Genomic DNA, 15,230 nt, shown 5'->3' with positions numbered 1-15,230 from the left:
TCTGTCTTGTACAGGTAGTGGATGTTATGCTTATGTGGGTGTTGATCTCACTTTCCAAGGGCAGATTTTCTAAGATGATGGAGTCAAGGTAGGTGAACTGGTAAACAAACTCAAATTAAAAGACGTTGATAAATTTACTGGAGGCTGGTCGGTCCCTCAGGAGATAGCGTTCACCTGGTCTTGTCTTTTTCTTTGTGGAGTACGTTTCCAGAGCCAGGTGGTCTGGAAAAAGGATATTTCTGATGAGGGGTTGACATGGATAGTTTTTGTCTACAGACGAGACAGCTTTCCATTTGATCTTGTGTTTAGGAAGATTTGGATAGTCGAGGGTTCAAAAGTGTTCTTCAGCATACCTACAAAAAAGAGAACAGGACAGGAACAAGTACTAAGCACTGTTTTACTTCTCTGTGGTTGACAAAAGCCTCAGAGGACGAGGCGTCAAACTCCATGGTGTCGTGATATCATCCGTGATTATACATTGCTGTGTCACATATCCTGTGATGTTAATTGTGGTGAAGAGGGACTAAACCTATACTACGAGACAATTGTCGCCTGTTTGATAAATGCTGCTACTTATACACTTCCTCTGAAACGGTTCCAGAAACATCTAAAGCCCTACTGGACAGATTGCGTAAAGGTCTCCCACAGGAGCATGACTATGGCAAGAACAAGGTGGAAGCAAGCGGGACGTCCCAGAGGCATGCAACACATATCATTCAAGGAGTACAAGATGAATAAAGACAAAAATAGGAGAGAGATGCGACAGGCTGCAAATAATGTGATATATTAATGGATGAGTGACCTTGAGAAATCATCTGAACTGAATCAAAAAGCTTTCTGGCACCTGGTGAACCGAAGGTTGAAAGGGTCCGGTGACAAGGTGATCACACCAATTCAAGTAGAAGGGGTCACATACAGCAACCCTGATGATGTGCTTGAAAAATGGGCTTCTCACTTTGAAACTGTCTTCCAGTCATCAGATAAGCCTCATTTTGATGAAAGTTTTAAAAGCAACATCGAAAGTCAGGTTTCTGAGATAAGGAAACTGTGCAACATCTGATCCCTGTCATAATGAAGTTGAGACAGTGTGCAAGAAGCTAAAAAATGAAAAATCAGGTGGAAATGATGGATTAGTATATATATGAGCATCAGAGGTTTGGAGGGAGAACATTAATGCATCACCTGAGCTGTCTATATAACCTTGTCATTCAAACTGGAAAACGTACTCCACAAAGAAAAAGACAAGACCAGGTGAACGCTATCTCCTGAGGGACCGACCAGCCTCCAGTAAATTTATCAACGTCTTTTAATTTGATTTAGTTACCGAACCTCGTCCAAGTCCATTATGTTCCAGCATCAAAGACATCAAAGATACTGTGTACCGGTGTGATAAGTGTGGACGGATATATAGTGATCCATGTGTTCATGCTGTCGTGCAGTGTGATAACTTACTCTCGGTGAGAGATCAGCTGTGGGGTGAACTGATCAATATTGGCCCTGTGGACTTCCACAACTGTATGGTTCCACAACTTGTCAGACATTGAGATGATGTTGTGTCTTCTATCATGCAGACCGCAGTATGGACTGAATGCAGGAGACCAAAGAACATTTACCAGTGTGGCTGTAAGATACATTCATCTGATGTGCAGAGAAGTCACACAGCACTAAGCAGTGCAGCCAGCTTTCTGAGAGACTCTATGTCACATGACAATGTGACTGTGTTGGAAATATTACCTTTTGCAACTTGTACTTGTACTCTCCCAGCGGAAGATAAATAAAGAATATATAAAGAATATATATGTGAGCGTGAAGTGAGGATCCGTTCACCTTGAGTCCTAGTCAGCAGAGTTGAGGCCTGACTTTCTGCTTTGATTAAATTTTGTTGCATGTCCTGGACGACTGTCATACATCACTCAGAGGTCCGCTGACACTCCAGTCTTAATGGTTTGAACATAAAGTAACCTAGGAGCTGTCTCCTTGGGTCTATTTCAAGGTCAGGTCAATGTTTAATGGAAGAAGTTATGGGTTAAAATACTCTCAACATGTAAGTATAATACTGTCTGCAAGGGGGTACGGTATATTTTCCCAGTTTTGCAAGTTTGACCCTCTAAAGCAGGGGTTTCATAATAATTTGAGAAATTAATCCCTTAATCCCTCCCAAAATATATCTTTGCTCCCTAAATGCGCGTGGCACATCAAATACCTATCAACGTTGTGGCAAATTTGCCAAAGATGCTGAGGGATTTTGTCAGAGTTTCGCCAAAGTCCTTCCGTTCAAGTCCTGGGTTCAAGCTGGAGCGTCCGACATCACTGGGATTAGATTGAAGTTTACTGCAGGTACATAAGGTGAATACGTGGACGGTGAAAGAGGTCAAGGGCACACCAGAGGATTGTAGCCATGGAAGTGACTGATGAGTGCATTGCTACATTGTCCTGATGGAAGAGGATACACTTTCCCAGCTCCATATGACCCAGCGTAATAATACAGTATACCAAGTCACTGTCACATTCTTGGTGTGGTGTCCATAAGCACGGCATCTCGAACTGATTGAGCTGATGGAACACATCTTGTCTTCATTGATGGTGGGTGATATCGGTAGCTTTCAAAATTGGTTATCCGGGATAATAATATATCTATGAACTCTTTCAGCGCTCTGACCACACTTTGGTGTGGAGTTTATCGCAGTATAAGGATCCATATCATTGTCATTAGTAGCAGTAGTGGTGGTACTCTGAAGTGTTCTCCCAGATGGGGTTTCCTCTTTTGTCACAATTATACTTTTCTGCATCAGCTTCAAACAGAGCCAGGCAATCATGAGACATGTTGTTGGTGTTATATGCCACACGTTTTGGAAGTCAGCAAACTGTTACTCTCTTCATTTCAAAGGTCTGTGATAATGGAATGTTGATTTTTTTTCCTTGAAAATACTTAAAACTAAACAAACAACGTGCCATTCGTCTTTCGCTTGCCTTTCATCTTCTCTTTATCACGGCTCTCTTTGCCAGGCTCAGACGTTGCCGCCCTTCTCTTGACGATGACATAGGGAAGGGAATCTTTTCATAGTGTAGTGTTGCCTCTAATGTGTTTCCCAATTTTCCTCTCTATGAACTTTCCTTCCGACATGGGATAAAAGATTTTGATATCTCTATTTTCCCAAAGCTATTGAAAATTATCACATTAATACTCTGACCAAAATACAGGTCAACTCGAAGCTTCCTCAGCTATATTTCTTAAAAATTCGTTTCCAAAACAAAACAAAATACTTTTAAGATAATATATTCTTAATTTTAAATTTCTTAAAGTATTTACTTAATTACATGTAGTTAAATATATTCTTTATTTATGTTTGTTTGCTTATTTGCCCGCTGACACTCTTGCTGGTTGAGATTTGATATGAGAAACCATAAAGGACATGGATGATTCTGTTCTGATAGTACTTAATCACTATCTGATTCATAGTTCTAAATGACGGCAATATTACAGGGATACGATTTGCTGGTGAAGATCCTGGAATTGAACTCCCATCGTATTACACAACATCAATCTGAGAACAAGAGGTGGATATTGAGGACCGTCTTGAGAGGAAGATATCCTTTTCAGGGAAAACCAGAACCGACCAGACCTGATATGTGCCAGCTGATGTAGCAGGTAAGGAATGATTGATGACGTATTAATTTTAAAAATGCCGGAATTGTATGTTAATAGAAACTACAAAACCCTTTTCAGATATCTCACATTAAGTTGAGTGAATTGTATCATTCTGACCACAGGTTTACCTTTTCTTCATGAATCACATGATCGTAGATACCAAGCTGGTTGAATATTGCTCGATATACTACTGGAAAGCTGAAGTCATCGTTCTTGTTCTACATGTAGTTTGATGAATTATAACGATAAATTTGATGTTTCAGATCCCCTGGAGTTGCTGCCAACCAGAGACAGTCTAACAATATCACAAGGACACATACAGATTCATCTCTGGAAAGAGCATTTCTAAGCTATATATAGCAATGGCAAATATATCCAAATACGCTTGTTTCGTCAAGGACATGACATTATGTGATACTGGTTGTGTATAATCAGCGTCAGCAACACTTTGACATCAAGAAACTCTTGTACATACTTTACGCAGTTCAAACGGATCAATGTCATGATCACAACAATATTGACATTGATGTCCTTAAACAAATAGGGGGTCATCACTAACCACAAACCGTATCCTAAAAGAGGATGGTTGGTTGCGTTATGTGACCTTAATTTTGTTAGCATGTTTCACCTCGAATTTTATGACTTAACTGTAACATTGTTCTTTTTAGGTGTAAGGTCCATTAAGCATCATCTTTGCTCTCCGAAATTAAACGAACATGATAATACATTGACTGCCCTTTGGGCTATCTTCAGTAATATGATAACATATCGGCTTTACAAACAAATATGTGAACATACGTACTACTTTTAATATTCATAACCAAATGTGATTTAAACTCACCAGTATGTTGCTTTAATAATTATATTAATTGACGATAACTAAATTTTTAATGAATCAAATATAATTGAATTAAATGAACAAACCATAAATAATGCTAAATCCTGTCTAAATAATACCTGCTAGTAGTACAGTGAGTAGGGTGATAGGAGGGAGATTTTTACAATGCAATTATCGTTATAAGTCAGTAAGCCAATACTATTTCATGTGCTTTACATACTTTTTAATGAAAATGGAACTCCTCCGATTCCTTAGTCCGTCCTTAAACAAGGATTTTTAAATGTTGCCTTTAAGAAAAGTTTCATTGGACACAAATCCGTGGAGTAGCCATCTTAGCTAATCAAACATTCAAGGTGAACGAAGCTGTGATTAGTACTCACTCGGGTGTTTCAACACAGGCATAGATGCTATTAGTTACAGTAATTGACGATAATAACTGGTGTATAATTATAGAGCCAAAAATCAACCTCAAGAGAAACATGCTATAGTACTCATGCTAACCAGTAAATGATAAGTTTCAAGCTCGAGATAATTCAGTTTTGCAAAACCTAGAAGGGAGTCAAGGGACGCGACTCTTCACATGGAATTATGGCGTCAGTAGAAGACCCATGCCATATTTGGGCGGATATTATCCTGCATTTGCACAAACGGTAAACATAATGGTAGTGTACGCCATTCAAACTGCCAAGATGTGTTGTGTTCTCCCTTGAGTGTACCATTTCACTTCCATTTCACTTCCATCCTCAAACAGAAGACGTTGTCCTGGGCGCCTGTAGACTCGTGTACGTCCATCATAGCAGTGAACGTCCAACATGGACTGATATACGACAACAGTCTGTTGTCCGAAGCTCATGTTGGGAACCTCAAATGCTGTCCACACCACGCAAGGCGTGACTGACACATGGACACATCGCTGGACGTTTGGTCCTCAAGTTGTGCTCCCTCAACGGGCTGCCTACTGTTTTGCCGCAAATTGACATCAACCTAGGAATTGATAGAGCGACTAACGTGTCAGCTTCTCAGTTAGTATTACAGAGTTGATAAAGGAAACAAGAGAGCTCATTCTATGTATTTGGAAACGTTTATTTTTCAATGTTGATAATATTATGATGTGCAGAAATGTGAACTAGGAAGGTTATATACATGTGGATAATGGATGTTTATACAAGGTTAATCAGTGTATGAAATAAGGCCCGTCCGACGGCCCTACACGGGCTAGAGTTCTGACGAACGGTCTACATTTACAGCTAGCCGATGGTCCGGTAATTTGTTTTACATGTTCCATACATCTGAATAAATTTACCGTATCTTGGTGTCTGTTCTGGTTAAATTCATTTGGGGAGGGTAACATTTCAGAGTTACTAGCCCTAATGTCTGACTGGGTTTTTGGCTTATTTCATACACTGGGTTAATTTGATGACGGATGGATGTTTACAGATAAGGTTAAACAATGAAGCCTGATTGATCTACATATACGAAGCCAGGAGGATGAGCAAGGAATAATGAGTAGAACAGCACAATGAGCACAATGGGTGGATTGATTGATCACGGCGAGAGGTATTGAAATCGTGACGTTACTGGTCTTAATACACGACTTTCGTCTGGTTGATAATTTTGTGAGGCCTCTTCCTTGTTAAGAAGTAGAGACCTCACTTTAAAATGGGGAATGGTATTGTTGGGGAACCTTGAATAGAAAGGAAACCGTGAGCACAGAATTGTGACGATCCGTTTATTTCTGGAGTGCAAGTGATGGTTGTTACAGAACAATAGATAAGATTCTATAAAATATTCTTGCAAGATATAACATAAATGAAACGGAAGTTTGATAATCTAAGATATTCATACAAAGTAAATAATTTTAAACATTCAATGTTTTAGAATTATTACGGTAATGGCTTAAATATATTTTACAATAAGTACGGTGTCACGTGTTTTCTTATTGACAATAAACTGACACAATGAAAACACATGTGCAATAAATTAATTATACATGAGAACAGAAAAATAATGCTACAATGTAGACAAAGGGGCAGGTAGTGGAAAGAGATTATGAATGTGGCCGAGGGCTACTTAAAGCAATGATCCACAAAATATCTCAATTAACTCTAGGTTTACAAATGCAAAAGGTAATTTGCTTGATACGCTGCACCTAGTGTATAGTTTAACATTGCCTATTAACGACGTGATAAAACAACACATTACAATATCTACATTACAATATGTACACTACAAATATGACGCATTACATTTATTCTAAAGGGTGGTAATCATTTTTAGATGCGTCGCTAGTAACGAAGGGAGACAACTCCATGTCTTAACATTCCAGTCGCAAAGGGAGCAATAATAATTACTTTCTTAAAGTACTATTTGTCTCTGAAATTATATAGTTTAACAGTTTTACATAACTCATATAAACATTGTATATACTGATTTAAGTAGTGGAAATACACCGTGTACACACTGTTTAAAGTAAAGCTCATGTTACATTATAATAAAATCAATAACAACAGCAGTGTTGCATATAAGTGAGTGAGTGAGTTTAGTTTTACGCCGCACTCAGCAATATTCCAGCTATATGGCGGCGGTCTGTAAATAATCGAGTCTGGACCAGACAATCCAGTGATCAACAGCATGAGCATCGATCTGCGCAATTGGGAACCGATGACATGTGTCAACCAAGTCAGCGAAACTGACCACCCGATCCCGTTAGTCGCCTCTTACGACAAGATAGTCGCCTTTTTATGGCAAGCACATGGGTTGCTGAAGACCTATTCTACCCCGGATCTTCACGGGTCTGTTGCATATAACAAAACACACGTATACATCGATAAGTGAGCTGCTTACCTTGAATAGAGAAGGAAACTGTGAGCACAGAATTGTGACGTGATCCGTTTATTTCTGGAGTGCAAGTGATGGTTATGACCTACACCTGCCCGGTGTCGTCTCAGGACGCCGACCTTTCGATTTTTCACTAGTCTCAGGACGTCGACCTGCGGTTTCCTTTGAAGGTTGGGTTCTGATTAGGCTTAATTAGCGTTGCAGATAATCTACTCTAGATGTTTTGATGAGGTGAACTCGTCGCACATATCACCTCCAACTGATTGAAAAGTTTACAATAACACTTAGCAGAGTGCCAATATTGAACACTGTTCATATCTTTGGTATAAATATCTATGGAATGGCCAATGGATTCACATTCGATTTCGAAAATGCAAATGCACAGCTCGATCAGAAATTCATGCCTACAGCTCGCTGCAGTCGTTACCTGGTTGTTGGCGGGTTCATGTACATAGTCAGCAAGAGAAAACGAGACTGGATATCTTGGATATGTACTGCAAAAGACTGAAGAAGACCGCTGCCGACAACTCGGAGACAACATGACCAACTTCTGGGTGGAGGGAGATCTGCACATGACGCAATGGAACCACCACAACACAGATGGGCCAAGAACAAACAACCACCTAGAAGGGTGGCATTCACGCCTGAAGAAATACGTCGGCAAGGCTCATCCAAACATTTTAGAGATTGTGTCGTTGCTGTCACGAGAACAGACCAACACCGAAAACAAGTTGGTTCGGTATGCGGCTGGCCAGAAGCGTCCGTCCAAGAAGAGGAGATACAGGGATTTGCAGCAACGACTGGATGACATTTGTCCCCAGCTTGAACAAGGAACACTGTCCGTGAGGCAGTTTGCTGATTCAGCATCCCACTTATTGCATTTAGGTTAAAAGTTGTGAAAAAATGTATGCTATAGGAATTTACGATGTACTTGTATTTATTAAAAATGCTAAAATCTGTCAACTGATGTCATCTACTCATTAGGTGCGCTCTCATCCGCATAATCCGGATTATCCTCCTCTAACAACTCTTTGATCCTGCATTGTCCTCGTAATCCATTATTAATTGGCAAAACGAATCTAGTCTCAGGACGTCGACCTTTATATTTCACTCAACCGTAAAGTTTGGTGGAAAGGTCGGCGTTATGAGCCTGAACCACCTGCCCTCCCTTTATACTACCCGGAACACAGTGATTTGCCACGCTCACTGTTTCAATTCAAAATGATCAGCTAGCATAACACACATAAAACATCTGTGTTTTAAAGGCCTAGCTATGTCCATTGTATAGACAGCGACGACCGGAGGTAAGAGTTACCTATGCACAATAGCGTAACTGACTTTTCACATTTTATTGCACCGCAGTGCAGTCATAGATTTTCTATACAGTGACATGTTCGCTTAAATGCGATCACTGCGTATGATACACCAAATGTATAGAGTGAGTAAATGTTTGTACCCAAAAGAATTTAATATTATATTTATACGATCAAAAACTAAGTATTTACAATAAAGCTGAAATAGTCAATTATATTTTTTATATATTTGCTTAATTTTAGCTCGTTAACAATTTCCCCGGGACCTTAAGACGTTTGTCCCAAAAGAAATTTAATTACATGGTCATGACGAATAGCACTGCATGAAATTAGACCTGAAATAAACATATTAATACATAATAGGTGTTTAAAAAAGGTATGGTCTCAACATATACTTTGGATACAAAGTGAACATAATAGGTCCAGAGTTATTCTATAACCTGGTAAAGACCATGGTGAATACACAAAATGTGTGCCTCATGAGGTTGTCTAAGGATTTTTCTGATTAAGTGGGTCTTAGATAACGATAATGATGACTCTTCTGGAGTACACGTGTTACTATTATTTGAGACCGAGGTGAGCGGAGTTCCAGCTCAGCCCCAAAGCATTTCCTACAAGCGGCATTATCCTGCTCGCGGTCGTCCCTACACAAGCAGTCGGAATACCGGACTCGTACCCCTTCACAATATAGATGTGAGCATATATATATATATTTTTGACAACAATGGACAGGCGACGACTCAACAATGGACAGGTAGAAAAGCAAGGGCACTTCCTTGACCAGTTGATGTGATGGCAGGGGGACACCTCACATTCCCCACATCTATTGTTTAGAGTCTGGCTCCACCAGGCCATGACCAATTAGTTAACAAAGGGGGATTAAGGTATAATCTGTAGCAACAAACAAGGTAACACTTGGTAAGATATTTGATAGTATAAATATTTATATACAGTTTGATAGTAAGGTGATACTCATAGCACTAAACATACAGTAAAACAACTTACAGTCCAACAAAATCCATTACATAGTATAAATATTTATATACAGTTTGATAGTACTCATAGCAGTAAACAAACCTACAGTATGACAATTTACAGTGCAACAAAATTCATCACAGACACGGCCAAGGGGGATGACCAATTAAGGCAATAAATGTCATATAAAATAATTAATGACAAAGACAGAGCGGTTCAGGGTGACCGACAAGACAATGTACACTGTGGTAGTGATAAGAATTAAGATTGCAGATTGAATAATTACAATTAAGTCCCACATGGCTTGGCTACATAGTTTTTGGTCTTTTTAAATATTTGGACGATGGCTGTCCTGAATTAGTCACTGTAACAGTATTAAGATACTGTATTGATACTGTAAGATATTGTATTGTCGAGTATAGTTAAAATGTTTTAGTTTTAGAATTTTATGGTAGACATCTCATGGTGACAATCACTGGATTGTCTGGTTCAGACGACATTTGTTTACAGACACCATACAGCTGTAATGCTGTTGAAACAAAAATCTGCACATGATATAGTCACAATTGTACAATCGACTCTGCTTTTGGCGGACATTTCTTATGGATGTGGAAAGATTTTTGTCGCTTCTGTTAATACTCACTTCTGCAACTTACTTATATTCCTGAATTTGTATGAGTGTACTTATTCATCAAATGGATACACAAAGTACCAAGTAGCATTTCTTCTGATTTCTAAGTACAAAGACCTGTTCAGGAATGATTTTCACGAATATGAGTAGGGGTTTTGGATATTTTACTAATAATATTGATAATTTCCCACTCAAAATATTTGTTTTAATATGTTTTATAAATGATTTAAAAACATAATTACATTTCACTGAATATCTCCTGTAAAGCGACAAAACACTCGCTACATAAGAAATTGCTCTTAATAGCGTATGTTCAAGAATCATTATCAGTTGGCAATGATACCAGGTGTTCGCGAAATTGTGACTGTATCCCGTCCCACTGGTGGCAGCCGTCATAAACACATGCAAAGGCTAGTCTATTGTTCACCTGAAAATCGTATTACGGCATACGGTACAAGACCAAATATCGAATTGCATCACACACAATTTTTGTCACTGATGCGTTAAATTTGGAATTTTCCTCCACGTGTCTAGCATAAAGCCTCGAATGTTGTAGCCTTGAACAGCTAAAGAGCGGGAGTCTTTGAAACGTTGGTAAAAGGAGCACGAATATACAGGTGTTCGTCCATGTTCATCAGCTTGATACAAACATACAATACTCATATATGGATTAATTGATCACTTCCAGAATTGTCGCAAGAAATACACTGACGGGCTAAAGAAACGCTACCATAGATAAAAAAAAACTATTGTGAAATAGCCACAACAGATATATCCATATCACAAAATAAACAGATAGAATCGGCTTTCATTCGAGAATAGCACACTCTGCCACTCATGTAGTCTGTCATACAGATCCTGAAGCAAATATATCCAAGAAAGTTCCACGCAAATCTAGAAAATGTGGCAAGTATAGATTTCCACAGCTTCAATATGAAGAAAGTCTCAAGAATCTTTTTTATTTTTTCATGTTATTTTTTTCACGATGAGCCTTTTTTCTGTAAAATATGTTCATTTCAGAGACTAGTTGTTAGTCTACCACTCATGCCGCTGCCAACGTCAAACCGTTCGGGGCCCATCTTATCTCCGTTGTCAACGACTGTCCCCGGAAAGGTCTGTAAGCCAGGAACAGTTGTTAGGCTACTGTGTATCGGCTTACACGGTAACCCAAGCCATGCGCCGCTGATGACGTCACCGTCAGAAAGCGTTTTCTGAGATGCAGCGTGCACAGATACTGGTCCCCCCTGGAGCGTTGTTGTGACCCCCTGGGGTCTGCCTGATGGTGGCCTGTCTGAGGTCAGTCCTGTCTGACGGTATCACTGTATGAGTTTGGTGACGGTGACGCGATGACAACCAAGCGTTCTTGCAACGCGGGTGCGGGAGGCTCCCCGTTTCGATCGCCCGTTTTCGTTCTCGCAAAGTTAATCGAGCCATTCTTGTGATGGTTTTTAAATAGAATGACAACCTGTTTCCATTGGTGTTATACCCGTTTGGCATTTAATATTTTCGCTTTTCGTGAAAGACATACACACCACATTTGGACAAAATGGTGAAAAGCATGTATTGCATGGCTAATTTCCACGTGGAAAACTCACTGTTGCGTTTGGGCGATGTGTTTTCATGTGATGTGATGGAGTTTTTTGGCAAGTTCAATTTTAAAGTGGTAACGTTTCTTTAGCCCTTCAGTTTACATTAAATTTACGAAATGAAATGATTATGATCATATCACTATCAGATGTAAATTGTTAATAGTTTAACAAAATGAAAACATAGTTGGTGATACACTGAAGTGTTATTGAGGTCAAATGTAGTAGTTTCACAACACAATCAGTGTTTATAGCGCTGTAGTTAACAGCTTTCATAGTGTATTCCCACTGTATTTGTTCGGGGTAAACATTTGCCTTTCATGAATTGAAGCCACTACCTGACACTGTTGCACAATGCTATCTGAGCGCTATGACTACTGTACTATGGCAATACTATGTTAAAGTATAGTAGATGCGATGATCTTAGAGCTCTGGTAGCCCTGGTATTGTTGACAGGGATTAATCAAAAGATGCTTATGGGAATGTCGGAATCATTCAGTGTACTCTGTACTCATATGATATTTCTTTTAAGAGTTTTCATAAAGGCCTCTATTTACACTATGAAAAGTATGCCATTTACCTGAACAAATCGCAATTACAAAGTTGTCTACAGAATGGTTGCAATAAGACACAAATTGAAAATCGTAGTATAAAAATACATCCAAACATTCACGTGTTTGATTTTTCGGTTTTCAAATATGTGTTTGATCATTCGGATTTGTGCAGAATAATTTACAATATATACCATATGTTAGTTTTTACAACGATGTAAGGAAGGTTTAATTTTACCGAAGACAATATAAGTTGTTCACTGGTCACGAGGTTGACATGGGCTTATGTACCCTCGGGCTTAGGGAACATAAAGAAACATCGAGGGTACATCAACCCACGGGTCCCGAGGGACCAGAGAACAACGTACTTATCTTACCAAACACCTCAATGCTAATTTTGAACTGTTTGAAACACGGGTATCGGATCATAGTATGGGGTACCAGACGACAAGACAAGAAAAACAAATTTAGAGTTATCTCCCTTCCATCGATTTGCTTTCGCAAAACATCGGTAATTACCGTACATCATACACGTGATTCAATGTTATTCGAGATAAAGAATTACTACCACGAAGTATCAAATGAGATTAACGGAGTACAAAGAAAATGTAAGCGGGATACATTGAAAATAGTAGAAGAGCGCTCAGCCAATCAGGAAACGACATTTATGTGTGTGGTAAGATAACAAGCATTGTTCTCTAATTACTCAGAATTTATACAAGGAACATGTGGCTTGAATTCTGTTGATAACATCATGTGCCAGTTAACAAAACTTGCTTTGTTTGATGACATGAAATATTGTTGTTTCTCATAATCCCAAACCCGTGAAGGTCAGGGTTAGAATTGATCTTCAGTAACCCATGTTTGTCGTAAGAGGCGACTAACGGGATCGGGTGGTCAGGCTCGCTGACTGGGTTGACACATGTCATCGTATACCAATTGCGTAGATCCCTGGATTGTCTGGTCCAGGCTCGATTATCTACAGGCCGCCGCAATATATAGCTGGAATATTGCTGAGTGTGGCAACTCACACATAATCCCTATAGCTCTATAGGCCGTTTCATATTTGTCCTAATGACTTCAAGTACGCCTGCAGATATGTTTGTGCACAGGCCATGCCTTCCTCTGACATACCCGGTCACAGTAGAACACAAGGCGACATCCTGTGCATTTCTTGCACTCTGCTGATGTCCTGCCACAACTGTCACAAGAATGGGTGGAAGGCCGGGGTGTTAGATCCTCGAACTTGGCGGGGAGCTGACTTTGAAGAATGGAAATCAGTTCTGAAACATCGGGGAGAATAAGAAAAAAGTGGGGCGCGATGAACACACTGTACTGATCTGAAAAAATTATTGAAAGTCATGACGACTTACTAACATAACTGATGTATATATCATGATTGAAAACATTACACATGATTCATATATCACATATAACACCATATAACATACACTATGATTGAGTATCACAAATATACATTAGTAGGTGTTTCTAAAAATATTAAGAACAGTTTGACAGACATACTTATGTAATTTTCTGACATCCCCGACAGATGCATGCTGTACGTCTTATAATCCATGTACGGGTATCTTGCTCTCAAGTATGTTCTCATCACACATCTCTTGTCTGGTTCCTGGCAGTAGTCTTGGGCTCTCCGGTAAGAGTTCAGTTCCAGAATTTGCATCAGCATTGAAAACCCCTGTGCGAAAACTTGCTGTATTAGGAATGTATATTGTATCTAGCGATGGCCAATATCATGTATTCGGAATAGTCACTGTTTATGTAATTCGTCAAGGCTCGCTAAATGCAATGTTTATTCCTAATATAGGATATTTACAAAATCTAAAACTCCTTTCAAGCGTGATTACCTCTATAAAACATAGCCCCTGTTATGGATTCGTACTTCAATCGAATACATGTACCACAAACATATAATCAAATTTATAATTGTAATGAATTTAATAGATGAACATAGTTACCGGAGCCAAATATTTGATAACATATCGGCTTTACAAACAAATATGTGAACATACGTACTACTTTTAATATTCATAACCAAATGTGATTTAAACTCACCAGTATGTTGCTTTAATAATTATATTAATTGACGATAACTAAATTTTTAATGAATCAAATATAATTGAATTAAATGAACAAACCATAAATAATGCTAAATCCTGTCTAAATAATACCTGCTAGTAGTACAGTGAGTAGGGTGATAGGAGGGAGATTTTTACAATGCAATTATCGTTATAAGTCAGTAAGCCAATACTATTTCATGTGCTTTACATACTTTTTAATGAAAATGGAACTCCTCCGATTCCTTAGTCCGTCCTTAAACAAGGATTTTTAAATGTTGCCTTTAAGAAAAGTTTCATTGGACACAAATCCGTGGAGTAGCCATCTTAGCTAATCAAACATTCAAGGTGAACGAAGCTGTGATTAGTACTCACTCGGGTGTTTCAACACAGGCATAGATGCTATTAGTTACAGTAATTGACGATAATAACTGGTGTATAATTATAGAGCCAAAAATCAACCTCAAGAGAAACATGCTATAGTACTCATGCTAACCAGTAAATGATAAGTTTCAAGCTCGAGATAATTCAGTTTTGCAAAACCTAGAAGGGAGTCAAGGGACGCGACTCTTCACATGGAATTATGGCGTCAGTAGAAGACCCATGCCATATTTGGGCGGATATTATCCTGCATTTGCACAAACGGTAAACATAATGGTAGTGTACGCCATTCAAACTGCCAAGATGTGTTGTGTTCTCCCTTGAGTGTACCATTTCACTTCCATTTCACTTCCATCCTCAAACAGAAGACGTTGTCCTGGGCGCCTGTAG

The 15,230-nt window shown here is 39.0% G+C and overlaps 1 protein-coding gene and 1 long non-coding RNA gene across 4 annotated transcripts in view; one reads left to right on the top strand and one right to left on the bottom strand.

Annotated features, from left to right (window-relative positions):
• The window catches only part of LOC124286812, a 39,384-nt gene extending 33,584 nt beyond the window's left edge, over nt 1-5,800 (top strand). For all 3 annotated transcript variants that reach the window (XM_046723247.1, XM_046723248.1, XM_046723246.1), the window contains exons 13-14: nt 3,485-3,649; nt 3,913-5,800. In XM_046723247.1, coding sequence (XP_046579203.1) covers nt 3,485-3,646 — 162 coding nt within the window. In that variant the 3' untranslated portion in view covers nt 3,647-3,649; nt 3,913-5,800. The remainder of the gene's footprint in view (nt 1-3,484; nt 3,650-3,912) is intronic.
• Nucleotides 5,801-13,289: 7,489 nt separating this feature from the next.
• On the bottom strand, nt 13,290-14,377 carry LOC124286816. Its single transcript, XR_006901125.1, has 3 exons — nt 14,361-14,377; nt 13,906-14,080; nt 13,290-13,664 (listed from the first exon to the last, which is right to left on the bottom strand). It is a non-coding gene; the product is annotated as an uncharacterized LOC124286816 (long non-coding RNA).
• Between the last annotated feature and the right edge of the window lie 853 nt (nt 14,378-15,230).

The sequence above is a fragment of the Haliotis rubra genome, unplaced genomic scaffold (assembly GCF_003918875.1).
Source record: "Haliotis rubra isolate DU_JTF1 unplaced genomic scaffold, ASM391887v1 Scf391, whole genome shotgun sequence".
NCBI classification, from domain to species: domain Eukaryota; kingdom Metazoa; phylum Mollusca; class Gastropoda; order Lepetellida; family Haliotidae; genus Haliotis; species Haliotis rubra.
The sequence above is the reverse complement of the archived record's forward strand: the minus strand, read 5'-3'. Positions and strand labels throughout refer to the sequence as shown.